Below are 20,470 nucleotides of genomic sequence, written 5' to 3'. Positions count from 1 at the left end.
TGTCAGCGGGTTAAACCCGCAGGGCACTCTTCGGCTCCACTACAGAGCCTGCCCGTACCGGCTGATTGTTGGAAGTCGATGAGTCTTGACTTCATCTTTGGGCTTCCCGCCGACGGACACGGCAACACCGGATTTTTGGTGTTCGTGTGTCGGCTGAGCAAGATGGTACATCTTGCTCCAGTTCCCGTCACTGTGACGGGCGAACAAACCGCAAGGTTGTTCGTCGATGGCGTGTTCCGCTATCACGGTCTCCCGGAGACGATTGTCTCGGACCGAGACCCGCGGCTCACTGCTGCGTTTTGGAAAACGCTGTTCCCTTTACTGGGAACTCGTCTGCAGATGTCCACTGCGGATCATCCGCAGACAGACGGCCAAACAGAGCGCGTCAATCGAGTGCTCGAGGACACTCTGCGCAGTGTGTGCGCGGCAGCGCCACGTACGTGGTCGACGCAGCTTCCAGTTGTTGAGTTTGCGCTCAACAACGCGGTGCACGCGTCCACGGGGTTCACGCCGTTCTACTTGAACGGCTTCCGCCACCCCAGAGTGCCTCTCACTCTTCGAGGAAACACTGACTCCTCTATTCTAAGTGGGGGAGAGGCTCGGAAAGCCCTTTCCTCCCAGGTCTCGGATGTGAGGCCAGTTTCGCTGCGGAAACAGGTGAAATCCTTTATGGATACCAAGCTGAACATTGTCAGCAGGGTCCGCGATGCCATGGCAGCGGCCCAGGATAGACAAAATGAGTACTCAGACAAACATGGAAGAGGAAACTTAAGTGTATTTAAAGTGGGGGACTTAGTGCTATTAGACACGAGGAACCTACCGCTAGACACTGTCAGCTCTGTCGGCAGCAACAAGCTGAAGCACCGCTTCATCGGACCTTTTGCAGTCCTGGCCAGACATGGTGCGTCGTACACCATCGACCTTCCAAAGTCAATGACGACGCACCCGACGTTCTATGTCGGACGTCTTAAGCGGTACTTTGACCCGCAGGGGGTTGCTGACTCGCAGACCCCCCTTGACCCAGCTCCTCGAAGCGAGGGCCGGTCACAGTCGTCGACGAGGGCGTCGGAGCAGGCACCCAAGCCTCGGTCGGGACGGCAAGGCTGCGGTCAAGACCGTACGCCGGAGGGGCTCCATACGAACGGACCCCGGCGCCATACGCCGAGTACGCTGAGTACGCCGGGTACGCACCATACGCGTACGTCTGGGAGTGTGCCGCAGGCGGCTCCGGACGTGGCAACAAAGCCTCGATCCGTCGGATCATGCGAAAGGCCTCGTCCAGATCGGACGAAGAGGCCCGGCGGTCCACCCGCAGGTGCAGGCTCGCGACCTCTCGCTCCACCAGGTCCAGGCGACCCGCAAGACGAGCGAGCTCGCCCTGATTCCCGGCCTGGGCGGCAGCATTACCGCCAGTCCCAAGGCCAAGTGCAATCTCAAGCACGAGGAGACGTTGACGGAGGCGGTCAACCTCAGGGTCCCGTGTCGGACCCGCAGTCGGAGCACTCGAACGAGAGTGACTCTCGGGAGGCGCCGAGTACTCGTACTCGTACGAGGGCACCTCCGCCCCTGCTTGACCGGAATGTGAAGTCCACTTCCACGTGAGCGGATCCTCCAGGAGCAACGGTGTCGCGGGAAGCGACAGCTCCTCGTGAAGTGGAGGGGTTATGCCCACTCCGAGAACTCGTGGGAGCCGATTGAACGGCTCCTGATTGACTGCCCGAAGGCTGTCGCAATCTGGGAACAGAAGCGGCGGCAGCTTCATAAGTAGTCCGGGGCTTCTTGCCCGAACGGGGTACGGATGATGAATACATACCGTACCCGCGCTCATCGTGAGCGCTAGAAGCCGCGCGCTTCAGGATGTCCCTTGGCAGCATACGCTTGCTGATCAAGTGGGCAAACCTCACACGAAGATCACGCTGGTCCAGGATGTGGGACAGCTGCTGATCTTCATGGAGTTCCCATAACTCCGTGGGCGAGTACTTGAGAGTCTCCACCCACGCCCAGAACATGTCCTCACAAGAACTCCATGTGGGACAGTTCTCGGGCATAACCCAGGGGTATCCCCAAACAGTATAGAGACCACCCCGGGTCTCGGGCTTCTTACGACAAGTCGTGAAGTCCTTAAGGGGAATGCGGTGTGGCGCGAGAAGCACACACCGAGCAGCCTCCACGTTGTCGACGAACAACTGTTCTTTCTGAACAAGGGCTCGTTCATAGATGCCCCTAGAAGTGTGGCCGCCCACAAGGCCACGAGGAGCGACGAGAAGCTCTAAGAAGAGGTCAGCCCCAGAGCTCTCCTCGGGAGGCCAATACCCTCTTGAGTTGATGGCAGCTCCCTGGCTGACGGGTGCCGCCACCGAACCCCCACGCACACGCTGGGCAGCTTGGAAATCCTCCTGCTGCTGGTTGAGGTCATTCGAGACCTCCCGGGGATCAACAATGGCACCCTCCTCTTCCTCTTCTTCCTCCTTCTCCTCCTCTTCATCCGAGGAGTCGAAGAGACTCTGATAGGAGCGTCGAGTCTCCTTCTCCTCGCGGAGTGGAGACTTAGAGGCGGTACGCTTCTTTGAGGGCTTGGCGCCTTCGGCTTTAGAGGCCTTAGCGCGCGCAAGACCCTCGGCAAGCGAGAGACGTTTGCGAGGATTATCTTCCTCATCGCCACCGGCTTTGGGAGTGCCCTTAGCCTTAACGGCCGGACTCTCAGAGCGCACAGAGGTCCTGGGACTGTGATCACCGTGATCACTAGCGGACGACTGCACGCTGTCTTCTTTGTGCTCACTGGGCACTGGGCTGTGCCCTCCCACAGAGCCCGCAGGAGCATCATGAGTGCTCTCGGACTCGGCATCGTCCTCACTGCCCGAGTTGAACTCACGTTCTACGAACCGAGGGTTCGGACGTTTGTCTGAAGACGAGGGCGACGGACTGCGGCGCCTGCTTGCGCGCTTGTCCGCAGCCGCGTCACCCGAGGATCCGATCGCCTCGGAGGCCACCTGAGTAGCCTCCTTAAGTGCAGAGCCTTTGCCGTGAGGCTTAGTGCTCTTGGCCTGCGCCTTACCGGCTGCAGCCTTGGAGCGTGTCTTAGCACCGCTCTAGCAGTGCCACGAGGCATGTTAACGGTCGAAGTGAGACCTTGACGAAGAGCGCACAGGTTGCTGCTCGAGCTCTAACTGTAAAGTGAGCCTCCGCCGCGCTCGCGCGCCCGAGTCGATGATTTTCGACTTTGAGAATGAGAGTTTGTGACGAACATCTCTTCATTCTGATTGGTCGGTTAACCCGAACCTAAGTGGGGGAGGATGTAACGGGGTACGTAGCACTAAGTGTACCCTGGTTACATGAAAGTGTGACACTTCACACTTCAGGAGTATGACATGTCATACTCCGGGATATTTGGTACAAGGTACCAAGGTCATTCAAAACCAACCATTGGTTAAATGACATTGCATTACTATAGGTAACTGATAGTTTGTATTAACCTCAAACTTAACCTACCTATAAATATACTCAGTTTACAATCTACCTTATTTAGGTCACTTCGCTCTCTTTAATTAAAGAGGGGACCTGTGAACTGCCGTTCACTGAGAGTTTGTATACTCTCGGAAGATAACTTCCTCTAGCGCAAGGTGCTGTGTGACCCCGTCACAGCCTCGGACGACCCTGGTACAGTACTGCACCCCGTTTACGCGCCCTTGGGACCTTTGATAAACTTCTGGACCCCCGCGAAAACGGGGTGCAGTACTGTACCATGTATGTGTCATGCTTCATGTAACTAGGGGTACACTTGGGGCTACGTACCCCGTTACAAGAACTTAGGCCACACAACGTCGTAGGTGGACCGTGAGCAGTTTTGGACTGCACCCGATATCACACCATGGCAACCGCTGAAATGCACAGTCAGCGATGACACGGCCTAGTGTCAGCTCCCAGGCACTACATGACATGTTTAACCTACACGGACTACTAGATGCGCGTTAATTTTCTCAGTAGATGTAGAAATGAATAAAAATTGTACTTGATGTGAAGCACAGTTCTACTTTTTTAACTAGAGAATGAGAAGTTGCTTGAAGAGAGCAGGATCGAGATAAAACGCGGTATCTATTGCACCTTAAAAGCGTGTCGTGTTCCACGTGTGCATGTAAAGATGCGTCGAAGTAAAGTACAGTATTAAATAGCGTCTCAAGTGCGAACGATTTTAAAGTCATTCGTCTTGGCTGTTTTCGTTGAACGCATTGCGTGTTTGCGAACTGAGCACAGCCACCTCGACACGAATGGCTGTTTTTGCAGTGACGAGCGAAATATCTCGTCTAACAAGCGCTGTAAGACACGAAATAGGCCTCTTCCAGCGAGCCATACTTATTATAATTGCAAGCTTATATGAGCTGCATTTCAGCTCGGACCGACCGTACAAAACGCAAATTGTTGAGCCTTGAGTGTCTCTAACCAAACAATAGTCACCCGAAGATCTATTCGTGCCAGCATGCGATGCGCTCACCCTTGACATTTTTCAAAACCGACATGTGCTTGTAGTGTTATATTAATACGGAGCCTTACATTAGCCGGTTCCTCAGCACTAAAGTTCATCATTTTGGGAGTGTCCGGGACAATTAATTTGTGGTGGCGACGCTTAAGAAATCCTTTAGCGTCGCCACCACAAATTAATGTTTGAAGAGCTGGTAGTCTATCCGTAACGATGCCATGAAAGATGCGATCGTTGTCAAAGATCGTTGTTCCGCACCAGTCTTTAGCATGATCACGGTAGGCTTTGCTCGGTCCATCGGAAAATAGGGAACGACAACGTACTGAAAGGACGGCGGATTATTGAAGCACCAGCAAAATACCCTCGTTACTCTGTAAGCCCTGAACGTTAACGTTAGTGACGCTTGCCAGTCCGGTTAGGGGAAATGTCGGACTTGGACTCACTTTCCACTTGTTGAGATGGCAGGCGGGTCACTCTTCCAGGTCGGCGAAGATGTCGAATTCTGGAGAGTATTGATCCACTTGAGTATCCTGGCGTTCTGCCTCGTGCTCTTTGAAAGGGCACTACATAAACTGGAGCACAAGTTCCCTCTTTCGGAGAAATACCAGCACATGCTCAAGAAGGCGTATCGAGAGCTCATGGTCCTCGGTTTGATCAGTCTCGGACTCAAGATCCTCAGAGAGATCCCCGACATCGACAGCTACAGCAAGACCATATTGGCCTTCCAAGTGGCCGATTTGACCATCTTCCTTCTAGCGCTGGCCCTCATTGTACAGTCCACCGGTGTGTTTCTACTACTGCGCAACCAGAACGACCGAGCTGAACGAGCTGAACTCATCACGACGCAAGACCTGATCAACTCGGTCAACGGATCCAAAGGTTCCGACGATGCGGTGCCCACTTTCTTTCAGACGCTGTTCTGCTGCGGCAGGTCAGCCAAGAAGAGAGCCAACGACAGAGAACTCATCGAGTTGAGACTTCTGCGGCGTCTGTTCGTTCACCGCTTCGGACTACCGCAGCTCTTCCCGTACTCCAAGTACCTCAGTCGAGCTCAAGCCAACCAGATCGCGCACATGATTGAGGTAGAGCCGGTGATGTGGGTCGTGCTGCTCATCGTGGCGTGGGCAATTTGTGGCCTGCTGGAGATACTCAAGACCCTCGATACCGACATGCCAGAGAGCCACGAGCTCGTCGAATCTTTCATGATGTTCGCGTGGGCGTTGCTACTACTCCACGTCATGGTGCGCTCATACCTTCGCTCCTGTATACACCACCTCCTCCACTCGGCAGCATTCAGTAACGACAAGGCCACACTTGTTGCCAACCTGAGCGTTATCGCCGATGAAGAAGCCGAAGCGTGGAAGAATGAGGAAGCAGACAAGGCACTAGAGATCATGGGGTGCATCCAAGAGCATCACGAGGAGCTGGAACTCCAACGTGAACGCAACAAAAGAGCGGGTGTAGGACACCTCAACAAGCGACGCAGCAGCCTGGCAGAGGAAGGCGTCGTGCCCGGGTCTCCTACCATCGAGATCCGCTTCTTCTCACACAAAGGATGGCACATTGGCGTCATGCTGCTGCTCATCCTCAACGGGTTCCTCATCACCCTCTTTGTACAGTGCGCATTCTACGACATGGACGACATCTACGAAGACTTTGGTACACTCCCGACGATCATGGTACCGCTCCCGCTGGTGCTTAACGCCGTGATTCTACAGCGTCACATCTTCTACGACTTTGTCGTCGTCAGTAACACACTGCGTATCGATTCGCAGACACTTAGTGACGTCGTGGAGAATTTCAGTGAGATCGTTCACGTACGATCCGAGTTCGCTACCACTCTACTGAACCACATTGTCCAACAAGAACTTACTATCGTAAATCTCCAGGCCGAACTGAAGGCCCGAGACCGAACCAGCTCTGGGTTCATCGATGTTGACGATCTTCGTGAGGTTCTGTCGAAGTTCGGCTTCCGATTGACGCGCTATCATTTCAATAGTGTCGTGAAGCTGTTGTTTCAACTGGAAGGTACCACCGTCGCCTACTCACACGTAGTGCGTCTGGTGCTCATGGCTCAAAACGAAAACCTCTTCGAAACGATGTCGGTTCGTCACCAACAGCCACACCCGTTGTTGCGACCGAGTGTCATGATGTATGACGATCTGGGCCAGTCAAGTATGCGGTCCCAGTCCAACTACAACATCTTCAACTCGACGCGACAAGTTCCCGTGATGGTACCGCCTAACACGGACGAACCCAACGCATCCGACTTTGTGACTATCACCGTGAGTAGCAATATGCTCCCGCAAATCTCAAACCGTGGTAGAGGAATAAGCATGGAGCGTCCTAGTGTCAGCTCGCAGGCCTTATACGACATGTTCAACCTGCACCGCTTGTCGGAATCCCGCGTTCAATCAACCGTCATGATGTCGTGTCGTTACTCAAAACTCTTGTAACTCGTCGATATGTGGATAAATTAGCCGTAAGCGTAAAATAAACCGGTACATGTATCGCTATTTAGTACTTCATTGTTTTTTTTGGCACTGCTGTTCAAAAACAAGCATGCCTTTTTTCAAATACTATACTCAAAGTATACCTCTACAGCCGTATACCAAAAGGCTCCCAACGGCATAGGTTGAGCAAGTAAAAAGAGAAGTCGTTCCTTTGCTCACAATCTAAGTCGTGGTTTGCTTCGATCATATCGCCACATCAGAACTCGGCGCAAGCCATCATTCTCGTATTTACCTCCATTACAGCTGTGCGAAGTGCTTACGCTAGCGATGTTGTACAGGTTCAAGGTACAGTACAACTTCTTTTAAAACTCTGCAATATCACTCAAGGTGAGGTGATACCTATCCTAAAAATCTCGACTGAAGTACTACATCAATTAGATTACTTGAACAATCAACATTGTATTCTTTCAAGCTGTACATGTAATTTTCTCCCCTGTTTTCCCGTTGACATGATACTTGGTGTAGCGGCCGTATCCGACCTGAACCCAGCGCACCTTCCACAGGTTTTCAGTGTTCGTATCTAAACTGACCGTAGTAAACGATTGCTCAGCGTTGCATTTCACCCACTGACCGTGGCCTGCACAGACCCAGCGTTGCGTCTGCTTCTTTTCGTGGGTCTTTTGTTGAGCCGACTTGCTCTCAAATTGAAAGGTCCCACTCGATGGAGCTTGTTCAACCTTCGTCTCGCAAGCTTCTGTCTTGAGTGGGATAGGTTCTTTCTCTTTAACACCGTCCTCCTCTTCCTCGACAATGTCTAGCTCTTCGACGATATGTTCTGGAATCGTGGAGCAATCGGTCGACACAGTCGGCGCTTCGGAGCTGAGATCTTCACTGTTAGCTCTGCGTTTGCCAGACAGAAACGGGTTGCACTTGTTCAGTAGTCGGTCAGTGCTCGCCTTCGGGAAGCCCTGGTGTAGGTGCCCATCTAGAATGAACGAGGGGGCGGACTCCCAATTAGCGAGCGCCACAACTTGCACTCTTTGAGAAGTTGGAGGGGTGTAGAGCATTGCGTTGTCCGGTTTAACCAACTTGCACAAATCGTCGAATGCGATGTGATTTTCGTCGACTGTTCCGTTTTTCTTGGTCGAAAGACGAGCGCCATCGAACGATTTCCGTCGCGAATTCCTGGCCAGGGCCATGTCTCCGTCCACTCCTTGACTGAGCAAAGGCTTGGTGGTGTACTTGATCACGAATTGCCAGATCTTGAGCGCGGCGCGCGTCATTTGGGCGATCGATTTCATCCGGAAAAACGTGCATTCGACCTTCATGTCGTCTCTCTTTAGTTCGCTCAGCGCGTGCGCGTTCTCATGGGTCGTTGTAGTGCTTCGTGGCGAATTGAAAAATGTCCTCAAGCAAATGCAGATGAAAAGTTAAGCACTTGTTGTGCTTTGTGACACGCATTGGAACGTCCTGGTCAAGACTGAACTTGTATGGATGGCAACAGCTCCGACCCAGCTGGCCTAAATCGGTCTCAGCAAATGCCCAATCTTTTCCATTTTTGCTTTTGGACTGAAAAGATGGCAAAAGGCAAACACATGGCCTTCCAAATTTTGTCACAATTTTCTTTGGCATTGCCATCTCTTGGCAACATCGCTTTTGGCAACATCGCTTCTGGAATGACAGGAAATGTGCAACTTATGAATAAATACCCGATGAAAACGCTACTATATCTTACTGTCTTTAAGCTCTTGTCTTCTTGCGCTATCGTACACGTTAGTTGCTTAGGAAATCCTCTATGAGCTTAGGTAATGTTTGGCGCAGTCGACAGTGTCGGTCGCGCTGAGCTCGTGACTGTGCAAAGTCCACGAGGTCTGATAGAAAACGCTCGAGGATCTTTTTGCGCTGCTTCTTGGTGGTCACAACGCGCACGAACCAGAGTGGCTGGGCGGCGTGGAACCTAATGTACGTCCGGAGCTGGCGGCAGTACTGGCATAGGAAGTGCGCGTTCATGCACGAGGCTGCTTCTGCCTCGTGTCGAAGCCGAGCAAAGTCCGAGAACCGGCGTCGAGCAGACAGACTCGGGTGACGCTCACGTCCCGATGCCGATGCGCTTGTTGGAGTCGCGGTGCTGAGCTGCGACACGGAAGATAGTGGCAGTCGGAGCTGCGTAGGTGGCGGCGAGGAGTTCCGCATAGTGGGGATGTTGGAGGCGGAGTAGGAGAACATGTAGCTGTCCACCACGTACAATGTGGCACCGTCGCGTGTGCTCGTCTGGGTGTCCATGATCCGGATCTGGTCTAGGTTTGATAGAAATTCTACGAATGAAGGCGGCGAGCGGTCGTTTGGAGCAGACGACACCGGCGCGAGGTTCGTTTGGGACAGCGCTGGCAGCGGCTTTAGCTTGGGCATCGAGCGGGCAGAACTCAGCAGCTCTTCCCGGCTAATGACCGTCTCCGCGATCGGGGTGATGGCTTCGCTCATCGCTCTCTTTCGAGGTGAGGTGGAAAAGTAGAAGTGAAGAGACGAAATGGCGCAAGTACTCGAAAGAGCACTGGTCAGAGAAGCTGAAGTTGATGTGGGTTATGGGTACGGTACTACTGTTCGGCCTGGTGTAAACAAAGTGCTGCCCTTCGCTATGACATGGAATTATACAATTGCGCCTTTGTCTCCTGAACCGCTTATTTAGGTCACGCTGAGGTGACGTTGGCCACTCGTGGTATAGATGGATTGGACTTGTACGCTCTCATGGTTTTCGATCGCATAATGTCGTTCGACGACTACCTCGTCGCCATTTCAAATTTCACCGACCATCATGGAAGTTGCCATTGCCTCGATGGATTTTCACTGAGCCGTTTCATTTTTTCAGCACTGTTGATGATGGCGACTCGCCACGGCAACCATGGCGTCCGAGCAATCATCCACGATTCTTCAAATCGCTGCCTTCTTTGATTTGATTGCCGTGTGCTCAAGACTTTAAAATTATGCATTAAAACGTGACGTGTTGGTGTCGACTTTAGTCTGATCCTGCTAAGTACATTCATTGTACTGAGCCAAGCTTGCACTGCAACAACAAAAAAAACATGGTTAGAAAAAAACTATGGATCCATTAAACTTCAGATTGATTAACCAGAAAAGTGTAGGTTATGAAAAACGCGATCAAACTGTGGAACAGAACTGCTGGCTATTTATCGGATTTTTTACGCCTTAACATTGCCCTGTAATAGGAATGCACTCACGAGTTCGGGAACTAGTTGCTGTGCTTGGCACTTTCGTTTGCCGGTCTTCTGTACTCGCCGTTGGCCCATCGAGACAAAATCGTTGATGAAAGTCTGTAGCACTTGCTTACGCTTCTGCTCGCCAGCGAACCGCTTAACCAGCCCCCGTGGCTGAGAATCGTATGTACTCGACGAATTTGAGGCAATACTGACAGGAACACTGTCGCTCCATACTCACACAAGAAGAAACGCTCCTCCGCAGCTCCTCGAAGTCGCTGAATCGGCGCTCAACCTTGAAAGTCGGAAAAGTTGCTGTCACTCGCTCTTCGTTCGATCCAGGCTTGCCAATGGGCAAACGCGACACCGGCTTACTTAGGAATACCTCCAGCACGAACATCAATTCGTTGTCTGCATCGGCTCGCGTCACGTTAATTTCCACGCGCTCGACGCTCCAAAGGAACCCCAATGGTAGAGACGTGTTCCAGCGACGATGAGCTTCAAGCTTGAGGCCCAAATACGGCTGCACTCCTTCCAATGATACGCTGGATGTTGGAGACTCGGATGTGAGAGGGTCACCACTGGACGATACTGGCGACAATCGCCTTGGGTGCAGCACCATTTCAGGAAGATTTGTCTCGCTTGGTACGCGAACAGCAGACATTTTTTACAGATTAAGCTATGAACGTTGCCTAGACGACTAGGCAAATCGTAAAGTGACCGATTGATCGATACGATTCCGACGACATTATTGTCGCATACGGGGCCAATCATCTGCAGGGCACCATAATCGCGAAACATTCATAAACAGAAATCTGCATAATCGAGCTGAAAAATGGATCATACTCAAAATTCGAACAAATCGTTTATCAGAAGACAATTTGACCACAACTGTGATTTTGATCTACTACTAGTATAAACTATCCGCGGATATGAGCTGTCATAGGTTCAGAAAGGAAGCCTTCCATCTTAGAAACGCTCGTAGCTTGGGTCTTCATCATCGTTCGATTACGAAAACCAGGCAAAATGGAATTGCCACGCGATCGACTATTACTACGTATTAGAGCTGTCGACGTCGCTCGAGAGGGACGTCCGAAATTTACGAGGGACGTCCTGCCGTGTCGAGAGGTGTATCTCGGGACGACCTGGGACGTCCGAGGTGTAAAATCGCGGATACACCGGACGTCGACAGCTCTACTACGTATTACCAGGTATTGCACTTTCCACGCTGACCGTCAAGCGTGTTATTTACCTCAATGGAACTCATAAATTATAAAAGCTTTTACTACCAGTAGTACAAGTCACTCCTGCACCTTCACATAACGGCCATATCCAACGCGAACCCATTTCGTCGCCGTTCGTCGACGAGAAAGAAACTTGCAAACGTTAGATCTCCTGGCGGGGCTTGACGCCGTGAATTCCTCGTCCAGCGTACTCTCCGACAGGTCGCTGCCCGCAATGCTGCAGCATTCGGACACTTCCGTGGCTGCTTCTGAGCTCGCGTCGTCGTCGTTGCTCGAGGGCATTCCGTCGCCATTCTTTTCGGAGAAATGGTATCCTGTGAGTGCCTCGAGATCAGCTAGCGAAACGACCCCCGACGCCACCACAGAGAGAGCAGCTTCACGCATGATCGAGGTCTCGTCGGACTCTTCTGGGGGCGTTGGCCTTGATACTTGGCTGGCCTTACAATACAAGACGTCGGAGGTCTTCGCGGTGGGACGAGATTGTCCGCGCTGCTTGCGAGCGCGACTGACCGCAAGTTTCCAGAGTGTGGCGATCAGTCGAGCCGTCCACAATGTGGTGGCCGACTTGGAAGCCGAAAGTGAAGACGATGGCAGGGCGGCTTGCATGGCAGAGGGTTGGGCTCTGTTCGCTCTTTTCGAAAGTGAGAGCTTGTCAAGCGGAGCCTTTCGCTGAGTGCCGCTCCTCTCGACGAGCTGAAAAGGCGCACACATGGTTGCCTGTCACCCTGCTCCTCCAAGGGTGCAGGGTGGCTGCAGCTGTCGATGAGCTCATTCCTGATGATTTGGACCTTGCAGTCCTCCATTACACAGTAACCGCAAGCTTAGCTGAGTCTCAGCAGCCTGAGAGGACTTTACAAGCAAACCTGTACAAGGAAACCTGTACATTTTACAGCTCATGTCGAGCTGAAATTCGGTAGCAGACAAGCAAATGGCGAGAGACTCATCCCAATGTGAAGACATCAGGCCAGAAAAAGCTCAGAGAAACAATGCAAATGGTTGGAGCCCCGACGGTCACACATGTCCGGTGCTGTCACCAGGTAGTGTTCTTCCACCATCGTTTCATATCGGTGCCTGTAAATGAGCCCCAGTGGTATATTCGTTTCATCATTAATCGTGCATGGACAAGTCACAGTAGCATGGCCGCCCACTTCAACCTCCAGAGTGATTGTGCGACAAAAAGATCATCATTCTTTTTTCTATTGTTCAATTATCTTGCTATGGTAATAAGTTCTTTTAGAAGTAGTTTGTTTAGCTGTAAAGTGAGTCAAGTAGTGCCTGGTATTTTCGATCCACAGCGCGACGGCAAACGTCCCCCGTGTCTGGATCGAGTTCACCCGACTCAACGGAGAAATCTGCAGCCATGAGGATCCATTTACGCACTCGAGATCCTGATACACAGCAGACTTGAGGGAGTTTCTCCAACACCCAGTCAAAATGGACTGCCCATTGCTGGCAGCGAATAGCCTCTCCGACTGTAGTAGCAGGACTGCCAATAGCGTGGCCGACTTGAAGTGCATCTTCATCCAGTTGTCGACCACTTGCGTGTTTATTGTTGCCAGCAACAATTCGAGACGTCCCGGTGCTGGTCTTGAGGAAGAACAATGCACTTAAAAAGGTGCGGCCGTCGCCTACCAGCACTGCACGGTCCAGTTCTGGCATCAGCTCCTTCATGGCAAATTCGAATGGGTGAACAGGCACCCAGTCGCCCGTCGAGAGCACAAGGAAGTCTCTCGGGTCACTAAGCCGAAGGAAACCAGTGGGGGTTAGGAACGCGCGTTGTCGAAGTCGAAGCCATCCGTCCGAATTATTCGAGGACGTGAACTGGTCACTTCCATCGTAGTTGTCACTATTAGGAGCATACCGATACCCCATAAAGACGTTACGTCCGCGTAAAACCGTCTCTTGCGAGCGCTCATCACAGCGGATAGTGGTACCTGGCAACGCACGGCCAGAGCTTCCAAATTCCCACGCATGAGGGAAATTTATGGCCGCGAAGCCACAAGTTTCAGCAGTTCCGAAAAGCTGATATATCGGAGTATCAACGGTCTTAAAAAGGCGTTCAAGCTCAAAGTCCAATGGCGCTAAAAGAGAGTAACAGGCGGTGCAGCTTTCGAGTCCCACTTTCTTCTTGATATTGTTCAGCACAAGAGCCTTGGCGAGCATGTAGCCGAGACTACGGTGCTTGGCTCCTTTGCCTCTTGCGAAGAGTAATTTCTGCGAGTTGTTGGTAGCGCGTATCTTTGCCCAGCGGTAGATGGCTGCATTCACGTCACCTTTGGCTCGATACACTTGTTCACTGAAGCGTGTCCATGTAGCGGGAGTCGCGAAGAACACGGTGGGTTTGTGGTCGGTAACTACACGTACAAGTGGGCGATCATACGTTGGGGCACAAACTACCGACAGTCCGGCGACGAGCGGAACGTAGAACTCTAAAATTTGCGACGCCACATGGTGTAGTGGGAGGTATCCGACCAGGCGATCGCGAATATTGAGGCCGAAGCTACGCACCAGGGCAGCAGCTGTGAACAGCACGTTGTCGTGTGATAATTCTGCGGCTCGGACGCGTCCTAATGCGTCGTAATCGAAGCCTAGGAAGCAGCATTGGTCGGGCATGACACTACATGCCAGTGACTCGATCGACGGTGTCATAGCAGCCTCATTGGTGGCGAGAGAGTTGATTGCTACGAGATCTTCAGCGCCAATGACATTAATACTAGCGTGAAGACTCGCAACAGCACGGTCAGTTGCATCAAACCCGCCGAGAACCACCACAGCCCGAACAGAAGGTCGCAAGTCGTCGGGCTGATCGTCAAGAGCTTCTAAAGCCTCGCGGAAATTATCTTTCAGTGTGTCTACAACCACAATTGTTGCTTTTGCAATTGGGAAAATCTCATCTCGAAGCTCTCGTGCACTCCATGAACTACGAACGTGAGACACTACACCACCCAATGACACTGTTGCAAGGTTCACTGCTTGCAACAAAGGACTCATTTGCGCAGTGACAATCACTCCATCTCCAGTGCAAAAGCCCAGTTGCGAAAATGCTCTTGCCACACATCGCACTCGAACAGCATGTTGCGCCCATGAAAAATTCACATTTGTCTGAAACTCGCGGCCACTGAGTGCTGGTTCGTCGGCAAAGTTGCCTACAGTCTTCAAAAAGGTATTCCACACCGTATCAGGTGTGGCAGTGACCATGGCGGCAATTGTCGAGGCGTCTCTATCCGAGTCATGCGACACACTCAGCGCTCGACTCCAAGCGCGCACTCTGCTACCTCGATTTGTGGCGCTGCTATAGCGATTTCTTCTGTCCATTAACGTTGGGTCGCTCTCGAAGCTGCCGCGCGAATACATGTACCCATTCTTGGACAACTCGCTGCTCATCCTTTCGACAGTCGATTCGATTTTTATCTCGCTGAAGGGACGGGACTGATGCAACAATGCCACTTTCTTGTGGTGCTGGCAATTCTCTTCTTCTTCCTGCGTGTCCTTGCGATGAAGAGTAAACCTCCGTCTGCGTCTTCCAGGCGGGGGAATGTCACTGGGCTTGGGCGTCCAGACGTCGCCCGAGCTTGTGGACGGACGAGTGTTGCCGGAAGTCGGGGCTCGCACCACCGTCGCAGTGAACGAAATCATGTCCGAAGTCAAGGGCCGCGCAGCTGCGGTCGTGTCGCTGATGTTACTAATCATTGTTGGGGCAAATGTGCTGATATTATCGTCACTTTCTCGGTTTGTAGCACCCGCGTGGTCAGCGGCGCGCCGGTCGCTCCTGGAAGTGTCCGGACAGCATGCCACCGATGCCGATGCCGCCGAGGGCATGTGCGCTCGAGACGGTAATAAATAAACTGATCTGGAGGAATGAGAGCATGGGTGTTCGATTGGCAGTTTTTTGCGTTAGATACTGTGATAAAATAAAGTGTGCTAATTGGATAGTTACGCAATCTGGTAACGACATGGATTGGACAATTTTCGTTTCGAACGATACTACTGGATGAAACAGCGTCTCTGCCGCGGCTTTGTGATCGCGTGTCCCAACCCCAGCTGTGCAAAAGTGACAAGGTCAAGTGCACCAGGCACATTGTCACAATGATTGTGCCTTTATTGTGCCGCACAATACTCGGAGCGCCGCCATCTGCCAGATTTCTGCCTTGTCGAAGGTGTCGCCTTCCCTCACAACAAGGCGTGAATGCTTCTGGTGTCAGCTTGTGTCCACAACTCGAGATAACCCAAGTGTATGTCGAAGTCAAAACGTGAACCCACGTTGCAGACGAGGCTTTTGTCTGAGGACAGGAACGTACCGGTTTGGCTCGGACTCTTTGCCGCGACTGCACTACAAAACGAAACACGATGAGTAGAGCAAAACCTTAAACCTGTATTTGTAGCTTGTCTTGTGGGCTTTTTCCCGCTCAACTCTGGCGGATGTGGATCCCTGTTTCCTGCCTTCTGTTGCTGTGGTGACGCGGCGGTGGCGTCGGGTCTGCGTGCTCCAGTCCCAAGTTGCCTAGATTCTCAAAGTCCGCGCCACAGAGCTCTGTGAGCCTCGACATGGGGAACGCATCTAACGCCTCTGCCTCCATATCGTCGTACACGGCCTGCAACGTCGACGCCTTGAGATCTTTCACCAACGCGAACTTCCATTGCGCGAAAACATCCGAAGCGATGCCCATTCTGCAAAAATTTAAAAAAGTTAGTTAAGTACAGACAGCAAAAATAATCCTCAAATAGCGTCGTACCGTTGCCGGATGCGCTCCTTGACTTCACCGACAGTCTCTTGCTCACTGAAGCGCACGATGCAGGGCACGCCGTGCGGATGGATCCACTTGTTCGCGTTGTTCTGGAAGTTGAAATGCACCACGCCTCGGTAGAACCACAACGGCCGCTCGTCATCCGACATGTTGTCCTTCGATAAAGTTTCAGAGATTTCATCACTCAACTCGTCGATGGGGATCTGTTCTACCAAAATCTCGGGTGTATTGGCATCCGCTCCGTGGCCAGTTCCCCAGTATCGCTTCAGCTCTGCGTCCTCCTTAATCACGCGCCGGATCATCGTTCCATGTTGTACTACCTCGCACGCACGTAGAGGCGTGTCCTTCGGTAGTCCGAATCCGCCTCTTATAAGTTTTAGCAGGTCACAAACTTTGTGAGTAGGCAGCACGAGCACTTCAACACTGCGATGCGGCGCAACAGGAGACGGCGACGCAGCCTGTTCCGTAGCAAAGCAGGCGTCGTAGATACTCAAATGCACCAGAAGTTCCTTCTTGGCTTCAATCTCCGTGATCGGATGCTCCAGTAGTTCGTAGTGCAAGATGTTGGTACGCTCCATATACTCAGTGAGTAAATCGTCCAGTGTCGTTTGATCATCCGCAGCATAGCGGGAGTGACGCAGTGGCGCCTTCATGGGCAAATTATTGAGTGGCGAGTGCTGGTACAGTCGCACAAACAGTCTTTTTGGACCAATGAGATCGAGATGCGCTGCCACTGCGTCGATCACCTCAATGTACAAATTGCTGAGTAGTAATTGGAGAGTGAAGAATTCGTCCGAGTGTCCATAGCGATAAAACGTCACTTCCACGCGGTCTAACAGGTACCGGAAGTAGGATCGGACGTCCGGATACGACCGTCTCTGGAGCCCGTGGCTATGAGAGCCCACGCTGTCGTATGCAGATAGATCGTCAATATCTGGGGAGACCACAGCCTTCACTTCCTGTCCGTCTGGACCAATGTACGTCTCCACGGCGTCCGGATTGTCTTCCGGATCCGGCTTGAGCACGATATCGTCCACCGGTTCCTCGTCTTCTGCATACTGGAAGCAAATGATGTCTCCGTTCTGGATCTCAGCAGTGGCGAGTGGCGTCTCCAAGCAAATCGTCGACACCGTGACGGGCTGAACTTCCTCAAATAACAGAATTCGTCTAGATGAGGGGATCGCCAGTGCCTCATGCAGATAGTCGGCCAGTTGGGCGCCAGTTAACCGCGAATCCACCACGACATTGCCCACGTATTCCAGTCTTTCGCCGAGTTTCTTCTTGAGGTCGTAGAACTTGATAATCAGTAAAATATCGTGACTTTGCAGTGGCGGAGCATGCTCTACGACGCTGTCAGTAGACTCATGCAAAACAGCGTCGTCCTCGTCCAGTTCTTGACTCGGTTTGGCCTCGTCTTTCGTCTCTGGAGGCGAGAATTCGTCCAGGAAATGCCGGTGGATAGCTGCTGTCCTGGTCTTCTTGTCTCGTACGTCGTGGATCGATGGCGACGACGGCGACGCCGGGGAAAGTGCAGCTTCAGACGTCGCGTCCAGGATTTGGAGATACATTTTAACAGGAGTCTTAGGTGAGGCGTCGTCCTCAATTAACGAGTCCACACAAGACTCATAGACGTCCGGACCAAGTGGCAGATCCGGCCGTGTCGTGCGGTTCTCGCGCGTGATAACTTTCCACAGTCGTTGTCTTGACATGGGTACACCCGTCTCCTTATACACACGACGGTACAGTTGTCGGATGGACGCGGCACGCTTGATACGGACACGCACCGTGGTCGAGTTATTGAACCCTGAGAAGTCCAGCGTCTTTGTGACCCGCTTGAGCTTGGCGATACTCGAGTCCGACGCGATACGGAGATTCATGTACAGATGCTCGGTCTGTTGCGCCTTCTTGCGTCTAGCAACTGCCTGTTCCTCTTCGTGGAAGCGAGTCACAAGCTCTTGCGGGATCGGGAGCGGGTCACTTTGCCAGCTCGGGAGCTCATACTGCTCTGCTGTGATAGCGTCACTTTCTATCGTCTCGGACGTGACTTCTTCGTCACTTGTTGCGTCTTGAATCGCACTGACGTCGTTCTCGCCGTCACGCACGTATACCAGCATATACGCGCTGGAAAAACTCCTACCAAGTGGCAGCATCAGACTGTTTGACGACGCGTTTAAAATGAGACTGCCACTACCGTTATTCTGGCTGTAATCGTACGTCTCTTCGACTGTATTCTCGCCTGTATCCACCGATCGGAACTCGAGTCCGTCCACTCCGTTCGCCTCGGTATTCGCTCCGTTACTGCGCTCTGGTGAGCAAAAGAGTGACGACGAATACAGAGGCGACGGGGGCTCTGTAGAGCCGTGCGGTGGCGTCACAACCGCTCCTCCAGAGCCAAAATTGCCCTCGACCGCCACTTGTTCGTCCACGCGCGTGATCTGGTCGTCGTCGAAGCGGAACCAGTCGGTACTAGCCGCGATGTGCTTGCCCGGTCGAATAAATACGTAGTAATGACCGCCATGCACGTCGCCGCTGTGCACTAACACACTATGCAGATGATAAATAAAGCTTGGAGACTGCGCGTCGGTCTTCGTCTTGTCCTTCGAGATAAATTCATCCAATACCAGCGTCTTTGGGAACTCGAAGCGGTCGTGCACCTTAACCATCCCGTCGCGCATGGCGTCGTATTCGAAGCGTTTTAACTGGATGTTAAGAACCGGCGGGAATGTTAAGAACTCGATGCCTTTCTTCGCGTCCTGCTTGCCGTGTCCTTCGGCTTCGTACTGGTTGTCTCCATCCAGCATTTCCACCTCGACATATCTGCGGAACGACTGCATTAAGTTCTTGCAGCCTTTCACATCCAGCTGCAAGTCGTAGAACCGCTCCTCTCTACTCGACTGGAACTGTACGTTCACACACTCGACGAAAGACCTGACTTTGCCCTCGAACAGCTTCTGGATCGCAGAGTCCACGGGCGTGTTCTTCATCTTTTCCTCCAATCGATCGCACAGAATCCGGTACAATTCCTGCACGTCATGCTGCATGAACGAGTCGATCGCGCTCCAGCCAAAAGAGCGCGTTAACTCCTTGGTAGACACGGCCTTCTGCTGTCTCTGTAGCCTGTAAAACACGCGCTGTAACGCCAGCGACACCGAGTCGTTCGTGTCTTCCTGGGCGGTTGGTGTGGCGTACACGACCTGTCGGAAGGCTCGCAAGTGGAAGAGCGTCTGTAGTAGCGAGTTCAGGTAACACGTGGCTCCCTGGTTCTTCAGTCCTACCATCCCAGTCTCCTCCTTGGAGTCGTAGGATATCAATTGCTGGGTAGACTGCGAGTCTGCCTCCTGAGTGGCAGAATGACTCGAGTCTGGAGCTTGTTCTTGCGCTTCTAGAGCGGCAACGTCGCCTACGAAGCTCAGACGCAGCTCGAGTTCCACGCGGCCTTGTTTGTCCAGGAATTGATTGCTCGGGTTCATCAATTCACTCCTCTGAACGAACTGACTCATGCCAAAGTCGGCGTTTTCCGCGGTAAACTCGTGCACGCTCGTGTGTTTCACAAGCGCAGGCTGTGCACCTTGATTCAACAGTGTGATACTCAGTTCTGCCACTCTGACGGCTCCTGAGTCTTGTTCGACGAGCTCCACGAACACGCCGACGAAAGAGTCGTCGGTGAGGCTTCTGGGCTGCCAAATAACGCGCCAGGAAGCGCCCTGAGCGTCTTTTTGAGAGGGCGTCACGACACGCTCGTTGCCCAGCCCTAGAACAGGAAACGTTTCGCGAAAAACTAGCGTTGGCAGCGCTGCGTCCGGACTTTTAGCGGGTGACGAAGGTTTCGAGCCGTCTGGAGCCGCCTGTGCCTCGCTACTGCTGGGAATTTCATGGGCAGAGTGCGACGTGTCTACGTCCATGGGCTCCACATCGGCGTCGGTCCGCGTGTTGAGCTTCTTGCGGCGCTGGGCCTCGGGCGGCGAGTCGCCCACCGGACTCCGACGCTTCTCCACCATGACGACGATTGACTGGGAGCGGGTGGTTGGAAGATAATGGGACGTTTTTCAACCAATTGAAGCGTCCCATTATAGATATACGATTATGGGGGAAGTAGCTTCAACTTGTGGTTTCTATAAAACTAAAGAGGCTCTTGAACTCACGAAGCAAAGCATAACAATGTGCTGGCGTACAGTACCTTCGCAGCACAGTTTGATACCCAAGAAGTAAAGAGGGCTCGTTGCCGATCACATATAAACGAATTTATGTGACGGAATATTGGAGCTCACTCTACAGTTGTCGAGATGGCAGGAACGTCACTCTTTCGTGTCGGTGAAGATGTCGAATTGTGGAGGGTATTGAT

General features: G+C 52.5%; 7 protein-coding genes across 7 annotated transcripts; 1 reads left to right on the top strand and 6 right to left on the bottom strand.

Moving 5' to 3' along the window:
• Positions 1-4,932: 4,932 nt before the first annotated feature.
• On the top strand, positions 4,933-6,529 carry PITG_11279 (uncharacterized protein; the record flags this gene model as incomplete). Its single annotated transcript, XM_002901993.1, has 2 exons — positions 4,933-6,437; positions 6,484-6,529. 2 exons carry the CDS (start codon positions 4,933-4,935, stop codon positions 6,527-6,529), a joined length of 1,551 nt encoding a protein of 516 aa, XP_002902039.1.
• An 865-nt stretch (positions 6,530-7,394) lies between these two features.
• On the bottom strand, positions 7,395-8,255 carry PITG_11278 (uncharacterized protein; the record flags this gene model as incomplete). Its single annotated transcript, XM_002901992.1, has 1 exon — positions 7,395-8,255. One exon carries the CDS (start codon positions 8,253-8,255, stop codon positions 7,395-7,397), a length of 861 nt encoding a protein of 286 aa, XP_002902038.1.
• Positions 8,256-8,700: 445 nt separating this feature from the next.
• PITG_11277 (uncharacterized protein) lies at positions 8,701-9,210 on the bottom strand (the record flags this gene model as incomplete). Its single annotated transcript, XM_002901991.1, has 2 exons — positions 8,701-9,090; positions 9,166-9,210. 2 exons carry the CDS (start codon positions 9,208-9,210, stop codon positions 8,701-8,703), a joined length of 435 nt encoding a protein of 144 aa, XP_002902037.1.
• A 1,086-nt stretch (positions 9,211-10,296) lies between these two features.
• Positions 10,297-10,803, bottom strand: PITG_11276 (uncharacterized protein; the record flags this gene model as incomplete). Its single annotated transcript, XM_002901990.1, has 2 exons — positions 10,297-10,313; positions 10,383-10,803. The coding sequence occupies 2 exons, from the start codon at positions 10,801-10,803 to the stop codon at positions 10,297-10,299; spliced, it is 438 nt and encodes a 145-aa protein (XP_002902036.1).
• Positions 10,804-11,440: 637 nt separating this feature from the next.
• On the bottom strand, positions 11,441-12,013 carry PITG_11275 (uncharacterized protein; the record flags this gene model as incomplete). The annotated part of the gene is made up of 1 exon (XM_002901989.1): positions 11,441-12,013. One exon carries the CDS (start codon positions 11,987-11,989, stop codon positions 11,441-11,443), a length of 549 nt encoding a protein of 182 aa, XP_002902035.1.
• A 542-nt stretch (positions 12,014-12,555) lies between these two features.
• On the bottom strand, positions 12,556-15,202 carry PITG_11274 (long-chain-fatty-acid-CoA ligase, putative; the record flags this gene model as incomplete). Its single annotated transcript, XM_002901988.1, has 1 exon — positions 12,556-15,202. The coding sequence occupies one exon, from the start codon at positions 15,200-15,202 to the stop codon at positions 12,632-12,634; it is 2,571 nt and encodes an 856-aa protein (XP_002902034.1).
• Positions 15,203-15,789: 587 nt separating this feature from the next.
• Positions 15,790-20,126, bottom strand: PITG_11273 (ubiquitin-specific protease, putative; the record flags this gene model as incomplete). The annotated part of the gene is made up of 6 exons (XM_002901987.1): positions 15,790-16,051; positions 16,117-17,006; positions 17,085-18,131; positions 18,174-19,451; positions 19,524-19,932; positions 20,017-20,126. 6 exons carry the CDS (start codon positions 20,124-20,126, stop codon positions 15,790-15,792), a joined length of 3,996 nt encoding a protein of 1,331 aa, XP_002902033.1.
• Between the last annotated feature and the right edge of the window lie 344 nt (positions 20,127-20,470).

The sequence above is a fragment of the Phytophthora infestans genome, genomic scaffold (assembly GCF_000142945.1).
Source record: "Phytophthora infestans T30-4 supercont1.19 genomic scaffold, whole genome shotgun sequence".
In the NCBI taxonomy this organism is placed as follows: Eukaryota; Oomycota; class Peronosporomycetes; order Peronosporales; family Peronosporaceae; genus Phytophthora; species Phytophthora infestans.
This window is presented reverse-complemented; position numbering and strand designations above follow the sequence as displayed.